The sequence below is a fragment of the Globicephala melas genome, chromosome 1 (assembly GCF_963455315.2).
Source record: "Globicephala melas chromosome 1, mGloMel1.2, whole genome shotgun sequence".
Classification (NCBI taxonomy): domain Eukaryota; kingdom Metazoa; phylum Chordata; class Mammalia; order Artiodactyla; family Delphinidae; genus Globicephala; species Globicephala melas.
This window is the reverse complement of record NC_083314.1, coordinates 35,430,217-35,447,115: the sequence shown is the minus strand read 5'-3', so window position 1 is coordinate 35,447,115 and position 16,899 is coordinate 35,430,217. Positions and strand designations below refer to the sequence as shown.

General features: G+C 50.7%; 1 protein-coding gene across 7 annotated transcripts; it reads left to right on the top strand.

Annotated features, from left to right (window-relative positions):
- Positions 1–3,446: 3,446 nt before the first annotated feature.
- Positions 3,447–16,477, top strand: FCMR (Fc mu receptor). 7 transcript variants are annotated; one of them, XM_030872864.3, is made up of 8 exons: positions 3,447–3,547; positions 10,519–10,854; positions 11,603–11,734; positions 12,694–12,916; positions 13,067–13,203; positions 13,527–13,703; positions 13,955–14,013; positions 16,301–16,477. In XM_030872864.3, exons 1-8 carry the CDS (start codon positions 3,511–3,513, stop codon positions 16,475–16,477), a joined length of 1,278 nt encoding a protein of 425 aa, XP_030728724.1. In that variant the 5' UTR covers positions 3,447–3,510. The 7 variants fall into 7 exon arrangements, with proteins under 7 accessions (XP_030728724.1, XP_060141493.1, XP_060141497.1 ...); XM_060285510.2 differs by lacking the exon at positions 13,067–13,203 and having other exon boundaries at positions 13,537–13,703; XM_060285514.2 differs by lacking the exon at positions 13,527–13,703.
- Positions 16,478–16,899: the final 422 nt, after the last annotated feature.

Genomic DNA, 16,899 nt, shown 5'->3' with positions numbered 1-16,899 from the left:
AGAGAGGACCTGACTATGATATGGTCTGTGAAGCTTGTCCCCAAGGCAGAGAAACAAGTAGGGCTCCCCATCCGCAAGCTTCTCTGAAGTAACTCTATGATGGAGCCTGTACAATAAAAATTATGAGATCATCTCAGAAAGACTACACATCTAGACAGGGGCACACCGAGAGAGAAGATATAAAACTAAGATCAGCGGTCCCCAGCTGGACAGGAAGCTGAAGCAGGAAGGGAAGGAAGATAGTAGAGCTGTAAAATTCAAGGAGTTCTAGAAGCTTGTAAACCTCTCCTAAGGCTGATAAAGAAATGGGTGGCCAATCCACCCTCACTAGAGCCAAAAGTCTTTGTTTAAGTGTATGAAGCTGAATATTCTAAACTCTAGGTCTTTGCGGACAAATCACATTAAAATTCATCCAAAATTTCCACATATTTGGGTTCTAACCTTAGAACACCAACAGGAACATGACCATATTCAGGAAAGAAATTTTACCCAAACTCCACCATTTCTTGTAGCAGAAAGTCACGAGTCTGTTTACCGTAAAGGTTAACCTTCCCAAAGGCCCATTCCTGGGGAGCAGCTCCCTCTGGGGCGGGCAAGCCTGTGGTCGAAGTTCTCAGAAAGAGGAAACTGCAGGATGCCTGAGCCAGGTGCCTCTACCTGGGCGGGCTCCCCAGTGAGTCCAGGGGGCAGGGGACTCTCACGGTCTGTCTTTGGGGAGAGCAGTGCTGGGTCATAGTGAGGGCCACCCAAGGATCTCAGCCCTCTGTCTGGAAAGGTCAGGAGATGGCTCTTCAGAGCCTGGCCAAGGGGAAAGTCAAAGCAGGGTGATGCGATAACCAAGCAGAGCCGTAGGACAACGTCCCCCTTGATGACAAGGGCTAGTCTCCTCGGCGCTCACACTATATTCCAGCCCTAGGTAATGCCTGCCTTCTGCAGCCCTCACAAGAACTTTATGAGAAATGTTCTCACCCCGTCTGTAACAGAGGTGGGATAATAAAACCTCAGCTGTTATGGAGAGTGGGTGAATTTACCTGAAGGACTTTACCTGAAGTTCCTGATCTATCTGGTGTTATTTATTCCCTCCACCCGCCGGTCACTGGGCTCTGAATATTTTCCATTGGGTTATCCCTTCTGGCCAAGCCTTGGCACGACATGAGGCCACGGAGTCCCCTGCCTGTCGGGGCGCTGCAGCTCCTCAGAGCTTCTCCTGTGAGTGGGGGCACCAGAGCCTTCCAGCAGCCCTGTCGGTCAGAAAGAAGAAATAGTATAGATGGGCAGAAAAAAGGGAGGGAGAAGAGAGTGAGGATGGCTAACTTTGCCCACTTGGCAATTTAGCCAGGGATCAGCCTTCCCCTGGGGCCACACACCCAAGACCCGGGGGCAACATCTGAAAGTAGAGACTAGACGGCCCAGGTCTGCGGGCTTTAGTCCCTCAGACTCCAAACTTTCACTTCCTCCCTGACCATCCTCAGATCCCTAATATTCGCTCTTAAGAGCCCAATGTGATGTTGTTAAGAGTTTTATTTGGGCCACACATGATGTGAAACTCCCTCCTACACACTCTTATCCCACACATCCCTGCACTACCTGGCAGACGCAGCCACAGCTCAGCCGACCCCTCGTCTTCATAGACACATTCACACACACAGCACGTTCACACTCACAGCCACGCACCCACACGCTCACAAGCACACACCACACACACACACTCACAACCTCACATACATTCACACATCACACACACACATCATTACTCCACACACGCGCTCACACGCTAACATCACACATAACACACTCCCACACCGCTCCTCCCACTGTCACACACTCACACATTCTGGTCACATACCACTCATGCTCACACATCACACACCTCACACTGTCACACCCACAGTCACACACACACACACACACACACACATTGCATTCATTCATTTATTCTGTCTCCCTCCAAGGCATCCCAGGCCTCGGGCCTGGCAATGCCAGAGCCCAGCTGTGCACCAGCTGCAGGGCTGGGAAGAGGCCTGAGAATAGGGAAGGGTGGAGGCTGACGGAAGACCCCTAGAGTCACCCACTTGAACCAGAGCCTGGAGGCTGCTCTCGACACCTCGGCGGGGGCGGGGAAGAAATCACAGCTGCAGCTGCTCTGGGCTGGTGGGGACCCAGCGCCCCGCCACCCACACTTCCTCTGCACCTGCTCCGAGCCTCACGCCCCACTTCCACTGCGGATGTTGTCTTCTGTGTTTTGGAGAGCGTGTGACAGACCTGTGTTGTGGGGGCAGGTGGGGCCTCCTGGAAAGGTATGGGGACAGCCAGAGTCCCCTGTGGGCACAGGAGGCTGCAGCGCCTGGAGGTGGGGGCCCTGGGAACCAACCTGTGGACAGGGATGAATCGTCCAGGGATGAATGCTGAATCCTCCCATCAGTAGCATCTTCCACGCCTCCGCATGAGGGGCTCTAGAGACACCTGCATGACCATGGCTTCTGCGGGGCCTCAGGCACACTGTGGGAGGGAGGCAGGGCAGGCACCATCCCATTTTATCCGTGGGAGAACTGAGGCCCACGCTAGAAAGTGCCAAGCCAGCAAGAGAATCCAGGGTTCTGACTGGAGCCCAAAGCTCCTTCCATGATGACTCTCAGTGTCCCGGCCACTGGCCCTCACCCTCGACCGTCAGGGTCCTGAAGGGTAGCTCTGCCAGGCTGCTGTGACTCTAGGCAGAGTTGCCGTGTGACCTGTCACACCCTTTCCGGGCATTGCCCTTGTGGTCACTGGACCGCGCCTGAGCCGCTGTGAGAGGGCAGCACCTTAGGGAAAGAGTCGGGGAAGATGAGGGGTGGCTGATCTGAGGGGGGATGAGCTGCAGTTAAGACCCCAGGAATGATGTTCTGTGGGAGAGAAGGCCAGTGATCATCTAGTCCCACCTTCATTTCCTAGATAGAGAAATGCAGGCTCAGAGAAAGGTAGTGAATTGCTCAAAATCCACAGCTGGTATTTCCACATAGTAGGTCTCCCAAAGCATTTGTCAAATGAGTTCAAGGGCTACAACCAGCACCTTCTGACTTCAAGCCCAAGCTTCTGTCCATACAGCTGTCCTCAGATGCAGAAAATTGGTAAGGAGGCTCTTTTATCCTGAAGACAGGCACAAGGGGAATGACTGTGGCGCACATAAAGCATGGGAGGACCCCCCAAGGCAGAGAAATAGCAGAACTGGTAGTTTCTAATAGTCTTCAGAAGCTGCCTCGAGGCACTTTGAACCCTGGTGACCCATTCTCACTGAACACAACATGTTTTCTCAGTTCCTGACTTCCTCTTTGGTTTGCTGGTATATTCTTTTTCATCTAAAACTAGTAAGCAAATAAAATAGGTTGTCATTTCCTCATTTTCAAGCCATACCCCTTGTGGGCACCAGAAATCTCTTTCAAGCATCAAACAGTGAAGGGCTCCTGGGTGAGCAGTGGGTCTCTGTCCCCCTCTCCAGGGGCTCTTGGATGGGACCTTGGTCTGGAAGGAGCCATGGACCTCTGGCTTTGGTCACTTTACTTCCTGCCAGGTAAGTGTTGTGGGGAAACACACTGGACGTTGTATGAGGGCTTAATTGGCCACAGGAAGGGGAGTTGCTGTGCATCTCCAGCTCTGAAGTTTCTGGATGGCTTTAGTTGTAAACTGGTACCTAGGGCAGGACATGGATGGAGGCCCTCCCCACTCCCAGTTAGTGCGCCTCCCTCTACTCCAGACACACCTCCTACTGGCTCAGGAGTTGACTTGTAAGGGCTGAAGATGCCACCTCTCCAGACATATCGGCCTGTTAATATGGAATCTCAAAGCAAGTACCTCCTAAGTTCTTTCTTCTTACTTCTACATTCTCTTTCTTTGGATCTCTTTAACGCCTGAATTTTCAAAGTTCCAATGTAAATGAAGTCTCCCTAACCCATTTGGTAGCCCTAATCCATTTCCTGAGCTCCATATCTCAATTTACAGCTGTCTCCTGGGCACTCCCACTTCCATATCCCATCAAGATCAGAAATGCAGCAGGCCTAACACCTAACCTCAAATTCCTCACTGGTCACCACCCAAATCAGCTACTCTCTCTGTCTTAACTATCCCTGATATCAGCTGTAAAATGCCCAAATAGCTTTTTACCACCTCTTCCCATTTATCCCCAACCAGACTTTGACCTAATCAATGGCCAATTCACGTAGTTTCTAGATTCACATTTCCAAGGATGAGAAGCCATGGCAGCCCCTACTAGAGACATAACAGAGGGAATGGAAAGGAAGACCACAGGATCACCTCTTAACTATCTCTCCCACTTCCTCCAACCTGATCAGCCTGTAGCTCCAGATCAACCTTCCTTCATCTTGACTGTGATCATAGGATCATCCTTTCCAACAACCTTCCATGGCTCCCACTGCCTACTGAATCGAACTCCTTAAATACAAACTCCTCTCTTGGCCTCCCTTTTTTTTTTTTTTTTTGTGGTACGTGGGCCTCTCACTGCTGTGGTCTCTCCCGTTGCGGAGCACAGGCTCCAGATGCGCAGGCTCAGCGGCCATGGCTCACGGGCCCAGCCGCTCCGCGGCATGTGGGACCCTCCCGCACCGGGGCACGAACCCGTGTCCCCTGCATCGGCAGGCGGACTCTCAACCACTGCGCCACCAGGGAAGCCCTTGGCCTCCCCTTTTATACTCTGAGCTTATCATACTCCCCTGTACTTTCCTAACCTCCAGCCAATGGGACGCCTCTTTGAACATGTGCTAGACTTTCCTGACACCATGCCCTTGCTCATGCCATTCCTGCTGCCGGGAATAGCCTTCCACTCACCTCCACCATTTATGGGTCCTTCAAATCCCATCTCAACCTCCACTTTCTCGTACATGTTCCACAGGCCCCTCTTCTGAACCCCAATAGCTGACCCCGTTCTACCTTGTATTGTAGCTCAGGGTGTGTCCACTTTATTTTATTGATTCAATGGTAAGCTTCTTGGGGGTCAAAGTTGTTTTTTATTCATACTTGCTTTCTTTGTAATGGCTGGAGTTCGGAAGAAAGTCAAATCTTTGAATCAAATATTGGAAATCCCTAAAAACCCAAGGGAATGAAGTTTTAATGAAACAGACTCTGTGAGAGGTGGTAGGACATAGGTGATCACAGTGGATGGTTAACTAAACTTAGACCTGAGAGGGAAGAGGGATTGGGTAGACGTGGAAAATGTCTAGGAGTGAAGAGTACCTAAATTGTACCCCTGCAGTCTGTCCTGAGCAATACGACCCTTCTAGCCAGAGGTGTCCTTGCTCTGGGCCTGGTCCTTCTCCACTTGTGCCCATCTCCACAGGGTGAGGCGTTCAAGGCCCCGAAGGATGTGCCTACTTCAAGCCCACACCCACACCCCCTCTTCTAGACCTCAAATTCCCTGTCCCAATGTCTCTGGAACCACCTTCAATGACTGTGTGAGATTCTATCCTGGGTCTTCTGTCCTAGGGTGACCCCTTGGCCTATAAAAGGGTGGCTACAGGTGGCTGTTTGGGAAGGAGATGGATGGAGCTTGTACACGCAAGCTGGGTCATCCCCCATGTATATACCAGGACCATTGTGGAGTGGGCAGGAGCCAGGGATGAGAACAGAAAGGAGAGAGGCCAGAGGATAGAGGCAGGAAACTTGGAGCCATTTTTCCCTGCACAGCCATGTATTAGAGTGGACATCCAAGGAGTGTGTAAATTTGTCAAGATAGGGGGATCATTTATTCAACAGTTTTTTAGCCTGATAATTAACTTTAAAATATTTAGACGTATGATATTTGGGTCTTATTTGTATTCCTGCCCCAGGTCCTGCAAATGTGGGGGTGGTCCTGGTCCCAGAGCCCAGTGCATGAGGCACAGACTATAGGCCACATCGCCTGGGGCCCTAAGTGGAGTTCCGTAATAAAGCAAGGCAGTAGCATAGGGTATACACTTTCAAACTTTTTTCGCCTTGACCCATAATAATACATACACTTGATGCTGTGGCCCAGTACACATACGCATACCTAAAATTTATTCTTGATTCTTTAATATGGGGATGACTCTGGGGCTTCAGCACTTGGACAGATGTTGGTACTATTTTTGGAGACGGGAACAGCTTGTGACGGAACAGCCTTTGGAAGAAAAATCAAGAGGGTTTTGTTTGTTTGTTCTTGCCATTTAAGTCTGGAAAATATCTTATATGTTTGAGTGAAGTGCAAGAGCAGGTGTCAAAAAGGCAAGTCTGGAGCCCTAGAGGTAAAGACAAGACTGGAGATCCATATTATGGTGAGATCTATATAGAGCTGGTATTAAAAGCCATGGAAGTAAATGCGCTAGTGTGGGGGGAAGCAAGGAGGACAGAGAAGAGAACAGGCCCAGCGTCAGGTCCAATGCTGATAGAGAAGGGGAAGGAAGGAAGGAAGGAGGAGGAGAACTAAAGTGAACAGATAAGGAGAGATAAGTCAGGAGATTGCAAAGGAACAGTCATTGAGAGTGTAATGTCGGGGAAGCCAGGAGAGGAAAGCATTTCAAGGCAGGAAGGCTCAATTCCACCAAATGCTGCCAGGAGAGCAAGAAAAAAAAGGATAAAGAAGTGACCATCCAACATGGCAACAAGGAAAGTTTTGGTGACCTTGACCGGAGCAGTTTCAGCGGAATACTGGAGCCATAATTCTGACAGATATAGGTGGAAGAGGAATCGGGAGATGGAGGAGTGGATTCAGTGATTTTGAGAAAGTGAACAGAAGAGGGGTGGCAGCTGAAGGGGAGGGGAGAAGTCGACCAAGGGTTTTTCCAGTATGGGCCATATCAGGGCGTGTGTGTAAGCCATGCAATGCTGGAGGAGAAGAACCAGTGAGACAGACAGAGAAAGGGGGTGATTGCAGAAGACATGCTCTAAAGAAGGTGATGGCATGGATTCAGGATAAAGGTGAAAGGACTGGCTTTTGAGAGGAGGGGGACACTCCATCCACAGCGACAGGGCCGAGGGCAGACAGCGGGCCCAGACACACACAGGTTAGTGTGGGCGGAAGTGGGAAGGAGCATAGGATGCTTCCCATCCTTTTAAAAAAATCCACGCTCCATTGGATAAACATAAAACTCTCAGGTCAGCTCCCTTCTTCCAGAGATTCTGCTGTGTCTTGAGTTGATAGGGTCCTCATCGATTTTCCCACCTAGAAAATCACTGCTACACGGAATCCAAAGTCTGTTCCCAGAGCACTGCCACCAGCCAAGGCCTTGGGGGCCTTTACCTTATTTTGCATTATGAAAAAAAGATTTTTTCCATGTTCCAAATTGGATATTTATATCCAACTATATGTTGAGAGTGACTTTTTAAGCTACATATATCCCTTTCCCCTACCATCACCACTGAAAATCAAATCACCAACTTAAAGATTAATGACACTTAGTTAGCAGCCTCTCTAAAATGTCAATATTAAACAGCTTGGTTCCTTTAGATACCTTCTCCCACCCCTTTCTTTTTTCCCCTGAATCATTTGGAAATGTAGTTAAGGGGTCCAGAATTGCAAAAATTCAAGGGCATCTGGGATGCTTATCTAAGAATGCAGATCCACAGGTCCCATCCTAAGCAGATATAATCACATTGCTTAAGGGCAGGACCAGGTTATCTGTATCCTAGCAAGTTCCCCCAAAGGAGTCTTATGCACACTGTGCCTAAGTTCTAAACCTGGAGGTTATAGCTATCTTTTTTTCTACTTGGGAAATCTGCTTTTGGTTAGAAGCTACTATGAACTCCAAGGAGAATGGGATCTGGTCATTTTCATCTCACCCATTAGTGCTTCCTTGGGACCAGAGTTCAGTGTACGCAGCAGCTTTCCTTGTGCTTCATCCATCCAAAGTTTGCACGATAAGGATGTCAGCTCCACCTGCTGTAACACCTTAGTCAGCTCCAGCTGCTGTAACAAAATACGATAGATTGCGTAGCTTAAATAACAGACATTTATTTCTCACAGTTCAGGAAACTAGAAGTCCTAGATCAAGGTGCTGGCAGACATGATTCTCTGTGACGGCCCTCTTCCTGGTTTGCAGCCATCTCCCTGTGTGCTCACATGGTCTCTTCTTGTGCACATGGAGAGAACAAGGACACTAATCCCATTATGAGGGCTGCATCCTCATGACCTCATCTAACCCTACTTACCTTCCAAAGGCCCCACCTCGTAATATCATCACTTTGGGGGTTGGAGTTTCAACACATGAATTTTGGGGAGATACAAACATACAGTCCATAACAGAGGACCTGGGCAAGCCAGGGGGTTACCAGCAGCTCATCACTGAGCAGAGAGAGGCCACTGGAGGCATCTGCACGGTGATGACCCCTCTCTGCTCTGTCTTGCGCCTGCCCATTTTACAGCATCTCACCCTTGAGAAAGCAGCAGGCATGCCCTTTTCTGGCTGGGTTGGTCCAAAAATGTTTGCATGCTCATTCTCAGGTGCTGGGCTTTACACACAGGTATGGTCCTTCTGGACATACAGGGGATTCACCTATCCCCTTGGTTGGGTGTTTGTCCTTTGATGGGTCACCTTCCACTGGCACGTTCCAGTCACAGGGCTACCTCACACATCTGTTTCCAGGGGATTTAAAGCAGTGTTGGGTTATTCATGAAGGGTTTCCATGTCAGGTCATACGTGTCTGGTGGGCCCCTCTTCTCCCCACCACACTTACCAGCTACACTTTCAGATCTTAACATACTCCTGTAAATGTCCCCAGCTAGCCCCTCTCTAGCCTCCTCTACCCCCATCTCATGTTCCCATGGTTGTTTCTGTTGTCCATGTTCTTCCCGCTCCCCAGAACATCCTCCTCGACTCTCTCTGCTCATCTAGGAGGCTCCAGCCCCACTTCTTTCTTTGACTCCTTGGAGCTATTCTTTTTTTTTTTTTTTTTTAAGAGAGAATCTTTTTTTTTTTTTAATTTACTTTTGGCTGCATTGGGTCTTCGTTGCTGTGCGTGGGCTTTCTCTAGTTGCGGTGAGTTGGGAGTTACTCGTTGTTGCAGTGCATGGGCTTCTCACTGTGGTGGCTTCTCTTGTTGCGGAGCATGCATTCTAGGTGCATGGGCTTCAGTAGTTGTGGCACACAGTCTCAGTAGTTGTGGTGTACGGGCTTAGTTGCTTGCAGCATGTGGGGTCCTCCCTGATCAGGGCTCGAACCAGTGTCCCCTGCATTGGCAGGTGGATTCTTAACCACTGTACTACCAGGGAAGTCCTAGAGCTATTCTTAATGTTTGCTCTATGGATGAGTTTCAGGAAGTTTGTGAACATCCCTCCCCGCCTCATGAACGTGCCATGTTCTCTCTCCTGTCCCAGCCTTTTTGGGGGTGGTTCTCACTGTCTAGAAGGGTCTCTCCTCCACCCTAGTCCACAGCCCCCTCCCCCCCCACACATTTCATCCTCTGAATTGTCTTCCCAGAAATATACAGACACTTACTGGGACCCACTTAGCTGACAATTAATCATACTTGGACTTACTTTCTTCTCCAGCTTAGACCTGCCTTCTCTCAGCCAAAGCATAAGCTTTTTGATGTCAGGGACTCAGAAACCACACCTTTTATTCCACCCTGCTCCACACCACCCCCAATGCACATACAATGTGCACACACACTCAAATATACCCTTGTTTCCTTCTGTGTTCCCTTCCTCAGTGAAGACAACACCATCATTCTCTGAGTTGCCGTCCACACCCAGTCCTTCAGGTCACAACTTATACATCACGTCTTCCAGAAAGCCTTCCTCAAATTATATCATCCTCTGCAGCAGACTGGATCAGGCGCCCCTGCTTGGTGCTTCCAAGGGGCTCTGTGTATCTACGCCATGGGATTTACTATACTCTGTTGTCACATAGTGGCCGTCCATTTGTATCATTCAATAAATGATTTGTTCTGTGAGGGAGGGATGCCAGGCACCTTATCACATGAAAGGCATTCAACTGATACTTGTTGAATGATTGAATAAAAAAACTGGAGGTGAATGGTTGTTTTGGTTGGTTGGATGGATCTGAGCAAAACAAAACTAGACAGAAAACCTGTTGGAGCAAATTGTACCATGCCTCCCGACACCACCCTGAAGTCACTCAGGGATCATGGGCTGGTTGGGGGGATCACTGTGGCACATTCTCTCCCCCTGGACTGGGGTAGTGGCTTTGACTGTATTTTCAGGGGTTTGATGTCTGGGTCCATATGGGTTCAGGTTTGGTAACAAGGCTGAGGATTACATTAAGGCTTGGGCTGGGGAGAGACTCAGCCTTGGGCATAGGGCTAGGGATGGACATAGAGCTGGACCAAGAATATAAATAGGGTTGGGGATGGGAAGAGGCTGAGGATGCAGCCAGGGCTAGAGATCATGAGACGGCTGAGGCTCAGGGCTGGCTGAGGCTTGGGCTGCTAATGGGGATGGAGTTGGAAGTAGGGATGAGTGTGAGGCTGGGCTGGGGCCTGGGTTGGAAACAGGGCTGGAGTTGGGGATGTGGCTGGGGATGGGGCTTCCTCTACATTAACTCCCTCTCCCTGCAGTAGCTGGAGCCCTGAGGGTCGTTCCAGAAGTAAAGGTGGAGGGAATGCTGGGAGGATCCGTTGTTATCGAGTGCCCGCTTCCTGAAATGCATGTGAGGATATATCTGTGCCGGACAATTGTTGAGTCTGGAGGATGTGCCACCGTGGTGTCCAACAGGAACTTTGTCAAGAAGGAATTCAAGAATCGAGTCACACTGGAGCTGTGTCCAGACAGGAATCTGTTCCTGGTGGAGATGACAGAGCTGGTCGAGAGTGACAGCGGGGTCTATGCCTGTGGGGCAGGCATGGACACAGACCGGGGCAAGACCCAGCAGGTCACCCTGTCTGTTCACAGTGGTAGGTGCCCCACACGATGGAGGCTCTGGCCACCCAGAAAACGTTTCCACTCAGGAAGGCTGGGACAACAATGGGACTGCAGCCGTCCCCACACTCTTACACTATTCCCATATTAGCAAGTCCAGTAGGAATTGGGATCTGTAGAGTCGAAACCTCATAGAGTCAATGAACTTCACGGTCCACCAAATTTTCTATCCAAACTGTATGAAAGGGACAGGATAGGTGCTCTCCTTGTGTGGTATTTTACTCATCCTACCCAGGGCACGAGGCGAGTGTGGGGTGAGATTGAGGAGGGGCTCTGAGACTGAAGGAAATTGGAAGCAAAAGGACATAATTATTACCATAATTGTCCCATGAGAGATATCAGGGATAAATATAAAGGAAAGACAATCATTTTTCACAGTTGATGGCCAAATTTGTTACTTTATGATCTGATCCTTTCTTTATTTCTCCCGAATCCTTCCTTTTTTCTTTTCTCCACTGACTTCCTCAGACATACACAGCACTAATTCAACAACCTAGATTCCCAATGGTCTCCGATGGTTTTGCAGGGAATGCCGACAGGGTTAGGGTGAAAGAGGATTTCTGTCAGGGAAGCCCCCAGCCTGGTTATTTTTCTTCTCCCTGCCCTCATCCCCTCACTGCCATCTGCCCTAGCTGAGTCAGCCTCAGCTCATAGCAGCAGTCCCTTCCCCAGGCCTCAGTCTCGTCCTAGAGACCACCAATGGACTCTTCTTGCCTCCGGTAGATTACGGGCCTTTCTGGGAAGAAGAGCCAATGCCTGAGCCTCCAGCATGGTTTAACAGATTTCTCCAAATGCGTATGCCCCTTTGGTTCCAGATGCCTGAACATGCCAGTTCTTTGGAATTCATATCCAAAGGTCAGTTCCCCAAAGGTAGGGTAGGGGAGGTGGGGGAGATTCTATGGCATTGTGAAAATGGAGGAGGGGGTACATGTTCAGCTCATAGGATGGTTGGCAGAGCAGAGCTGCGTCTCAGATGTGTATTTCCCTGCCTTAGGAGGGGGTACCTCCCTGAGATCTGCATTCCAAGTCTTTCAAGCCCATCCTTCAGCACGTACACTTGGCACTAGTTGCAGAAATGACCCATCACCACCAGGTGGCACCACATGTAATGAAGTTTGTGCTCCATTCACAAAATCTAGCTCTTTTATGAATGACTGCGGGAAACCAAGACTGGGCAGACGTTTCCCAGCCAGAGGTCCTCCTGCTTCCTGCTCCCCATAGGGCTGTCTACCATTCGCTGGCATACTGATTTAACAGCTCTATTTTACAATAACAAGATCAATCACGATTATACTAATGATACTTTTACATTTCTATACCATTTTCCTGTCTTAAATGCATTTTGACATGCAATAGTTACATCACATCCTCACATCTGCCCTGTGAGGTAGATACATTAATTGAATATTGTTACACTAAAAGACCGCTGGCCATTGAGAGAGGGATCGTGTAACTGAGCTCATTGTATACTCAAGGTTGTGACTGACAGGTGTGGGATGGGGGAGAATAGACAAGCACATAGATACAACACAAGGCAGAGTGGGAATTGAACTACAAACAAGGTTTTGTCCATGCTTAGAGGAGCGCAAGCTCTTCTGCCTGGGAAGTCACAGAAGACTTTCTGTAGGAAATGGAGTTTGAAGCAAATATAGACAGAACGTACTAGATGCAGATGGCATGCTCACGAGGCATTTCAGGTGACAAGGACTGTGAGAACAAAGGTAGTCTAGGTAAAAGGGAAGCATGTGTTCTGGAAAGAAATGGTTGGCCCAAGGCTGCTGGAGACTAGAGTTTCTTCCTGCTGTGTTCTGTAGTAACCACACCAGCTCAAAGGACCGAGGCCCCTCCAGCACACCATGCCTCCCCCACCACCTCAATCACCCACCGCCCTCGAGTTTACAGGGCATCTTCAGCAGCAACTGCCCAGCCCACCACCCTCCTGCCATCTGCCACAGCCTCAAAAACCTCAGCACAGGAGGAACTGCTCAGGCTCCAGACGGCCAGCTACAACCACCAAACCAGGCTTCACAGGCAGAGGTAAGAGGCCTGCACCGTCCAGGGTGAGAATTCTGTTAACAAAGGGACAAATTTGTGAGCTACCTCCAAAAAAGTTGGCCACTTGCGTGCTGCCTTAACCCCCTCCCTTCCTGACCTCTCCCTTCTCTCTCCCCCTCCTTCCCTCCTCAGTTCACTCAACCAGGGCCCAGGCCCCGTGTCTGGGATGGAAGACCAAGGCTTCTACATCCTGACCCCCACCATCCTGGGTCTCATCCTGCTGGCACTTCTGGGGCTGGTGGCGAAGAGGGTCATTCAGAGGAGGAAAGGTGAGGGCGCCAGGCTAAGTTTCCGAGAGCCGAGCTTCCCCAAATCCCAGCGCATTCAGATCCCTCTGACCTCCCGGGGACACTCAGGCGCTTTAGATGAGCAGCCTGGGGTGTGGGGAACGTGGCACGGGGCTCAATGGTCTGGAAATGGGGGCGGGGAGGAGCGCGGCCTGGGCCCTTTGGTCTTCAGTAAGCACCCACACGTCAGACATTGCCAAACACCAGGCAAACGGACAGCCTTTAGTTTTCTATGACTGGGAGGGGGTGCCCATGGGCCTCTGACGCCCTCTTCCTCTCTCCTTCCCTGTGGCTTTACCGAGAAGCTCTCTCCAGACGGGTCCGCCGACTGGCCGTGAGGATGCGCGCCCTGGAGGCCTCACAGCGGCCCCTGTCACAGCGGCCACGCGTGTCACAGCGGCCACGCGTGTCGCAGCGGCCACGCACCCAAAACAACGTCTACAGCGCCTGCCCTCGGCGCCCTCGGGGGGTGGACGCTGCTGGTGAGCAGGCGGGGGAGAGCGGGACAGGTCGCGGGGAGAGGGAGGCGGGCTGGGGGAGAGCGGGACGGGCCGGGCGTGCGAGCTGGAGCAGCCAGACACTGCGCGGCGCGGAGGTTGAGCCAGAAAAACCCGCCTTCAGAACAGCCGCGTGCAGCACGGCCGGCTCCTCCTCCCCCGGGTTTCCGGCAGAGCTGCGGGTGGGGTTGGATCCTCGGCCCCGCCCTCATGTCGGCCCTCCCGGTTCCTATTAGGTGAAGGGGCGGCACCTCTCCCGTGCCCCGGAGCATTGGCGCCCCCAGCCCCGCCGCAGGTAAGCTCCGCCCCGCCCCCTGATTGGCAGCTGCGGCCCTAATGGGCGGCCCCAGACCTGAGCTTGGACCCGAGCGCAGTCGGTGGAGCTTCGGCTTAGCTGGAGGGCGGGGGCTTTCGCAGCGGCTCCCCGGGCCCTGAGTCTGGGAACTGGTATCAGTTTCCTCCTTTGATGGTGTCAGTAGGCGACTACGCAACAATTGTGGTAGACTTAGTTACACGGCTTTTAGCCAAGCATTTCTCATGGGATAAATGGGAGCTTAGTAGAGGATGATAGATGGTACCTCTACAAATACGTGAAGGGCTTTCACGTGGAAAAGATTCGATTTCTAGGAGATCTTAAGGGGGTGGAAGTTACCCAGTTTCACCTTAATATGAGGAAGTACTTTCTAGTAAGCCCTCGAAGATGAGAGGAGGTTGTTTACCCATCACTGAAGGCAGTTAAGCCTGGCCTAGAGACGTAGATAAGATTCAACACTTTGGATGAAGAAGATTCCTCTTGAAATCTAGGTTTGGACATAGGGAACTCATCTTTCTTTCTTTTTTTTTCTTCTCATCTTTCTATTGAAGAAAAAATCTGCCATTTGGCAGATGTGTGAAAAACCTTTAAACTATTCATTCGTGTTTGTTTTCCCAAATTTCCCATTTTGTTCTCTAAAGCAGCCTACCATAGCCGAAACATTATTACTTCAGGAACCAGTAAAAACTAAGTGTGGCAAGTGTCCCTGATTTAATTAGGGGGTAGGCTAAGCTAATGCAGTAAACCCTAAACCACGGCCCACAACATGGAAGCCTCCTGGCAGGTAGCCAGGAGGAGGTGGCCTGAGCCATGGGGTCATCCAGGGACTCAAATGCCTTCTGCCTGTTGCTGCACCACCCCCTGGAGTCTTGCCGCTTCCATCCTTCCGTGGTCAATGCTCAATCACCAGCACCATGTCTGCATCCCAGCGCATGGGAGGAAGAAAGAGAAAGTCGCTTTATTAAGACCATGACCCTGAAATTTCACACATCACTTCTCCCTGCATCCCACTGGGCACAGTTTAGTCACGTGGTCACACCTGCCTTCAAGGGAGGCTGAATAATGTATCCCCGGCTCGGTAACCGTGCCTTGCTACAAGGGGGAGAGTGATGCCTGGCAACAAGCAACAGCTCTGCCCCCATCATGCCCAGCTTCTTGAGCTTGCCCTCAGCCCTGCTGGAGAAGGTTCACAGTAGCTTAGGTAGGTCCAGCGGTGCCCATCTATTCTACACTTACCTCAGCCCTTTTCTCTGGAACTGCTCTGTGACCACACATGCCCTCACCTGGCCCAGTACCTTGCTCAAATTTTACCCTTCCTCCCTGCTTGAAACTCACATTCCCACTATCAGGGATAAAAATCTTGATGGAGCAAGTTGACAACAAGGTGCCTATGATTAATGACTGAGTATTTTAAGCCTTCACAGGGAGTGACGTTTTAAAATTTTTTAAGCCAAATGAATCTCAAATGATGAACTGTAACAGGCAGTGGGAGATATATTTTTGAAGCAAGCTGCTGCTCAGCTTGTACTTGGTAAAGTACAGAAAGTAACAGCTCCTTTCAGTGAGCACCTACTCAGTGCCTACTGTGTTCAGGGGGCTGAACTTCTGGTTCTCAGCGCTTGTGTCAAAAATGTGTGACTTTCCCTACTGCAGCCTTCCTGGGTGGATGTTACAATAGTTGTGCCGTGTTAGAGTCATGGCATAGCCCTGCCCTCCGAGAACTGATCCGTCCTGAAGGCAGATGGTCCTGAACTTTCTTTCTGGGGAAGCGGAGTTCCACATGGCCTGCCACCTTCCTCTGCTTCACCAGCCGGCTCCTTCCTGGAATGCACTGTCATGTCACGTCACAAGCTCTCCATGGAATAAAAGCCCTATGGAGGTGCGGAGGATGACTCATGCTACTTCTGATAACTCCCTGAGAAGATGTATATTTATTCCACAAGTCACATCATCTAATCCCAGAGGGGAAACTCCTCCAGCAGCTGGTTCTCCTTCAGACCCGTGCTTAGTCACATGATTTTAGTCTGAGCCCCGTTTAAGGCATTTCCTGTCACATTAGATCTAAGTGTTTTCCAGTTATTTGGGGTTGAGACGCCACCCTGAAAATCCCCAGGGCTGAGCCACCTGATGGAGCTCAACCACCTCTGTGTTTTGCCTTCTAGAAGACAGCAACCACATGCATGCTTCCCCCCCACCCCACCCCATTGCCTGCTGTCGATGCTACAATCACCCTACCCAGATCCAGTGATGCTTCTCCGGTTGTTCCCAGGTGTCGGAAACTCCCTGGCTCCATGCCCCATCTGTGAAGATCAGCTGTGAATATGTGAGCTTCTACCACCAGCCTGCTGCCAAGATGGAGGACACGCATTCCGATGACTACGTCAATATTCCCTGCCTGACTCAGCTCTCCAGCTGTCCCCCTGGGCCCAGACCTTGGTGCCAATGAGTCTTGTCTCTATGCTGGTTTCCAACACCCGCTCCATCCATTTTCAGAACCCTCATTACTCCCACGTCCCACCTCGAGTCTCATCCCTGTCTGTTTGCCCTGAGCAGTGCTCAGTCTCCCCTCCCCCAGCTCTTCCTGGACACTTTTGCAGCCCCCTGTGGTTTTCAGGTGGGCTCCGGGAATGCAGAGCATTTGTCCTGATGCCACTTGCTTCCTTTCGAAGCCATGCAACAGGCTGTGGGATTTGCAGAGTGTCTTTGATCACGCGGTCTTTGCTGCCCTGGATCTAGACCACATGGCCTTGGACTGGAGCCTAGGCATAGCTGTTGCTTTGAAGGCCCTTCTCGGTCTTGGGTTTCCCACCAGTAGAAGGTGCCTGAACTTCTTTGTGAGGACATGCTTCAGCCCTGAGCTAGGAAGGG

What these genes read in the sequence shown, in the direction of transcription:
- FCMR (XM_030872864.3), top strand. Translation starts at nt 3,511, where the DNA reads ATGGACCTCTGGCTTTGGTCACTTTACTTCCTGCCAG. An exon ending in CACCCTGTCTGTTCACAGTG is followed by an intron (nt 10,855 to 11,602) that starts GTAGGTGCCCCA and finishes TGCCTCCGGTAG; the next exon opens with ATTACGGGCCTTTCTGGGAA. An exon ending in ACCAGGCTTCACAGGCAGAG is followed by an intron (nt 12,917 to 13,066) that starts GTAAGAGGCCTG and finishes TTCCCTCCTCAG; the next exon opens with TTCACTCAACCAGGGCCCAG.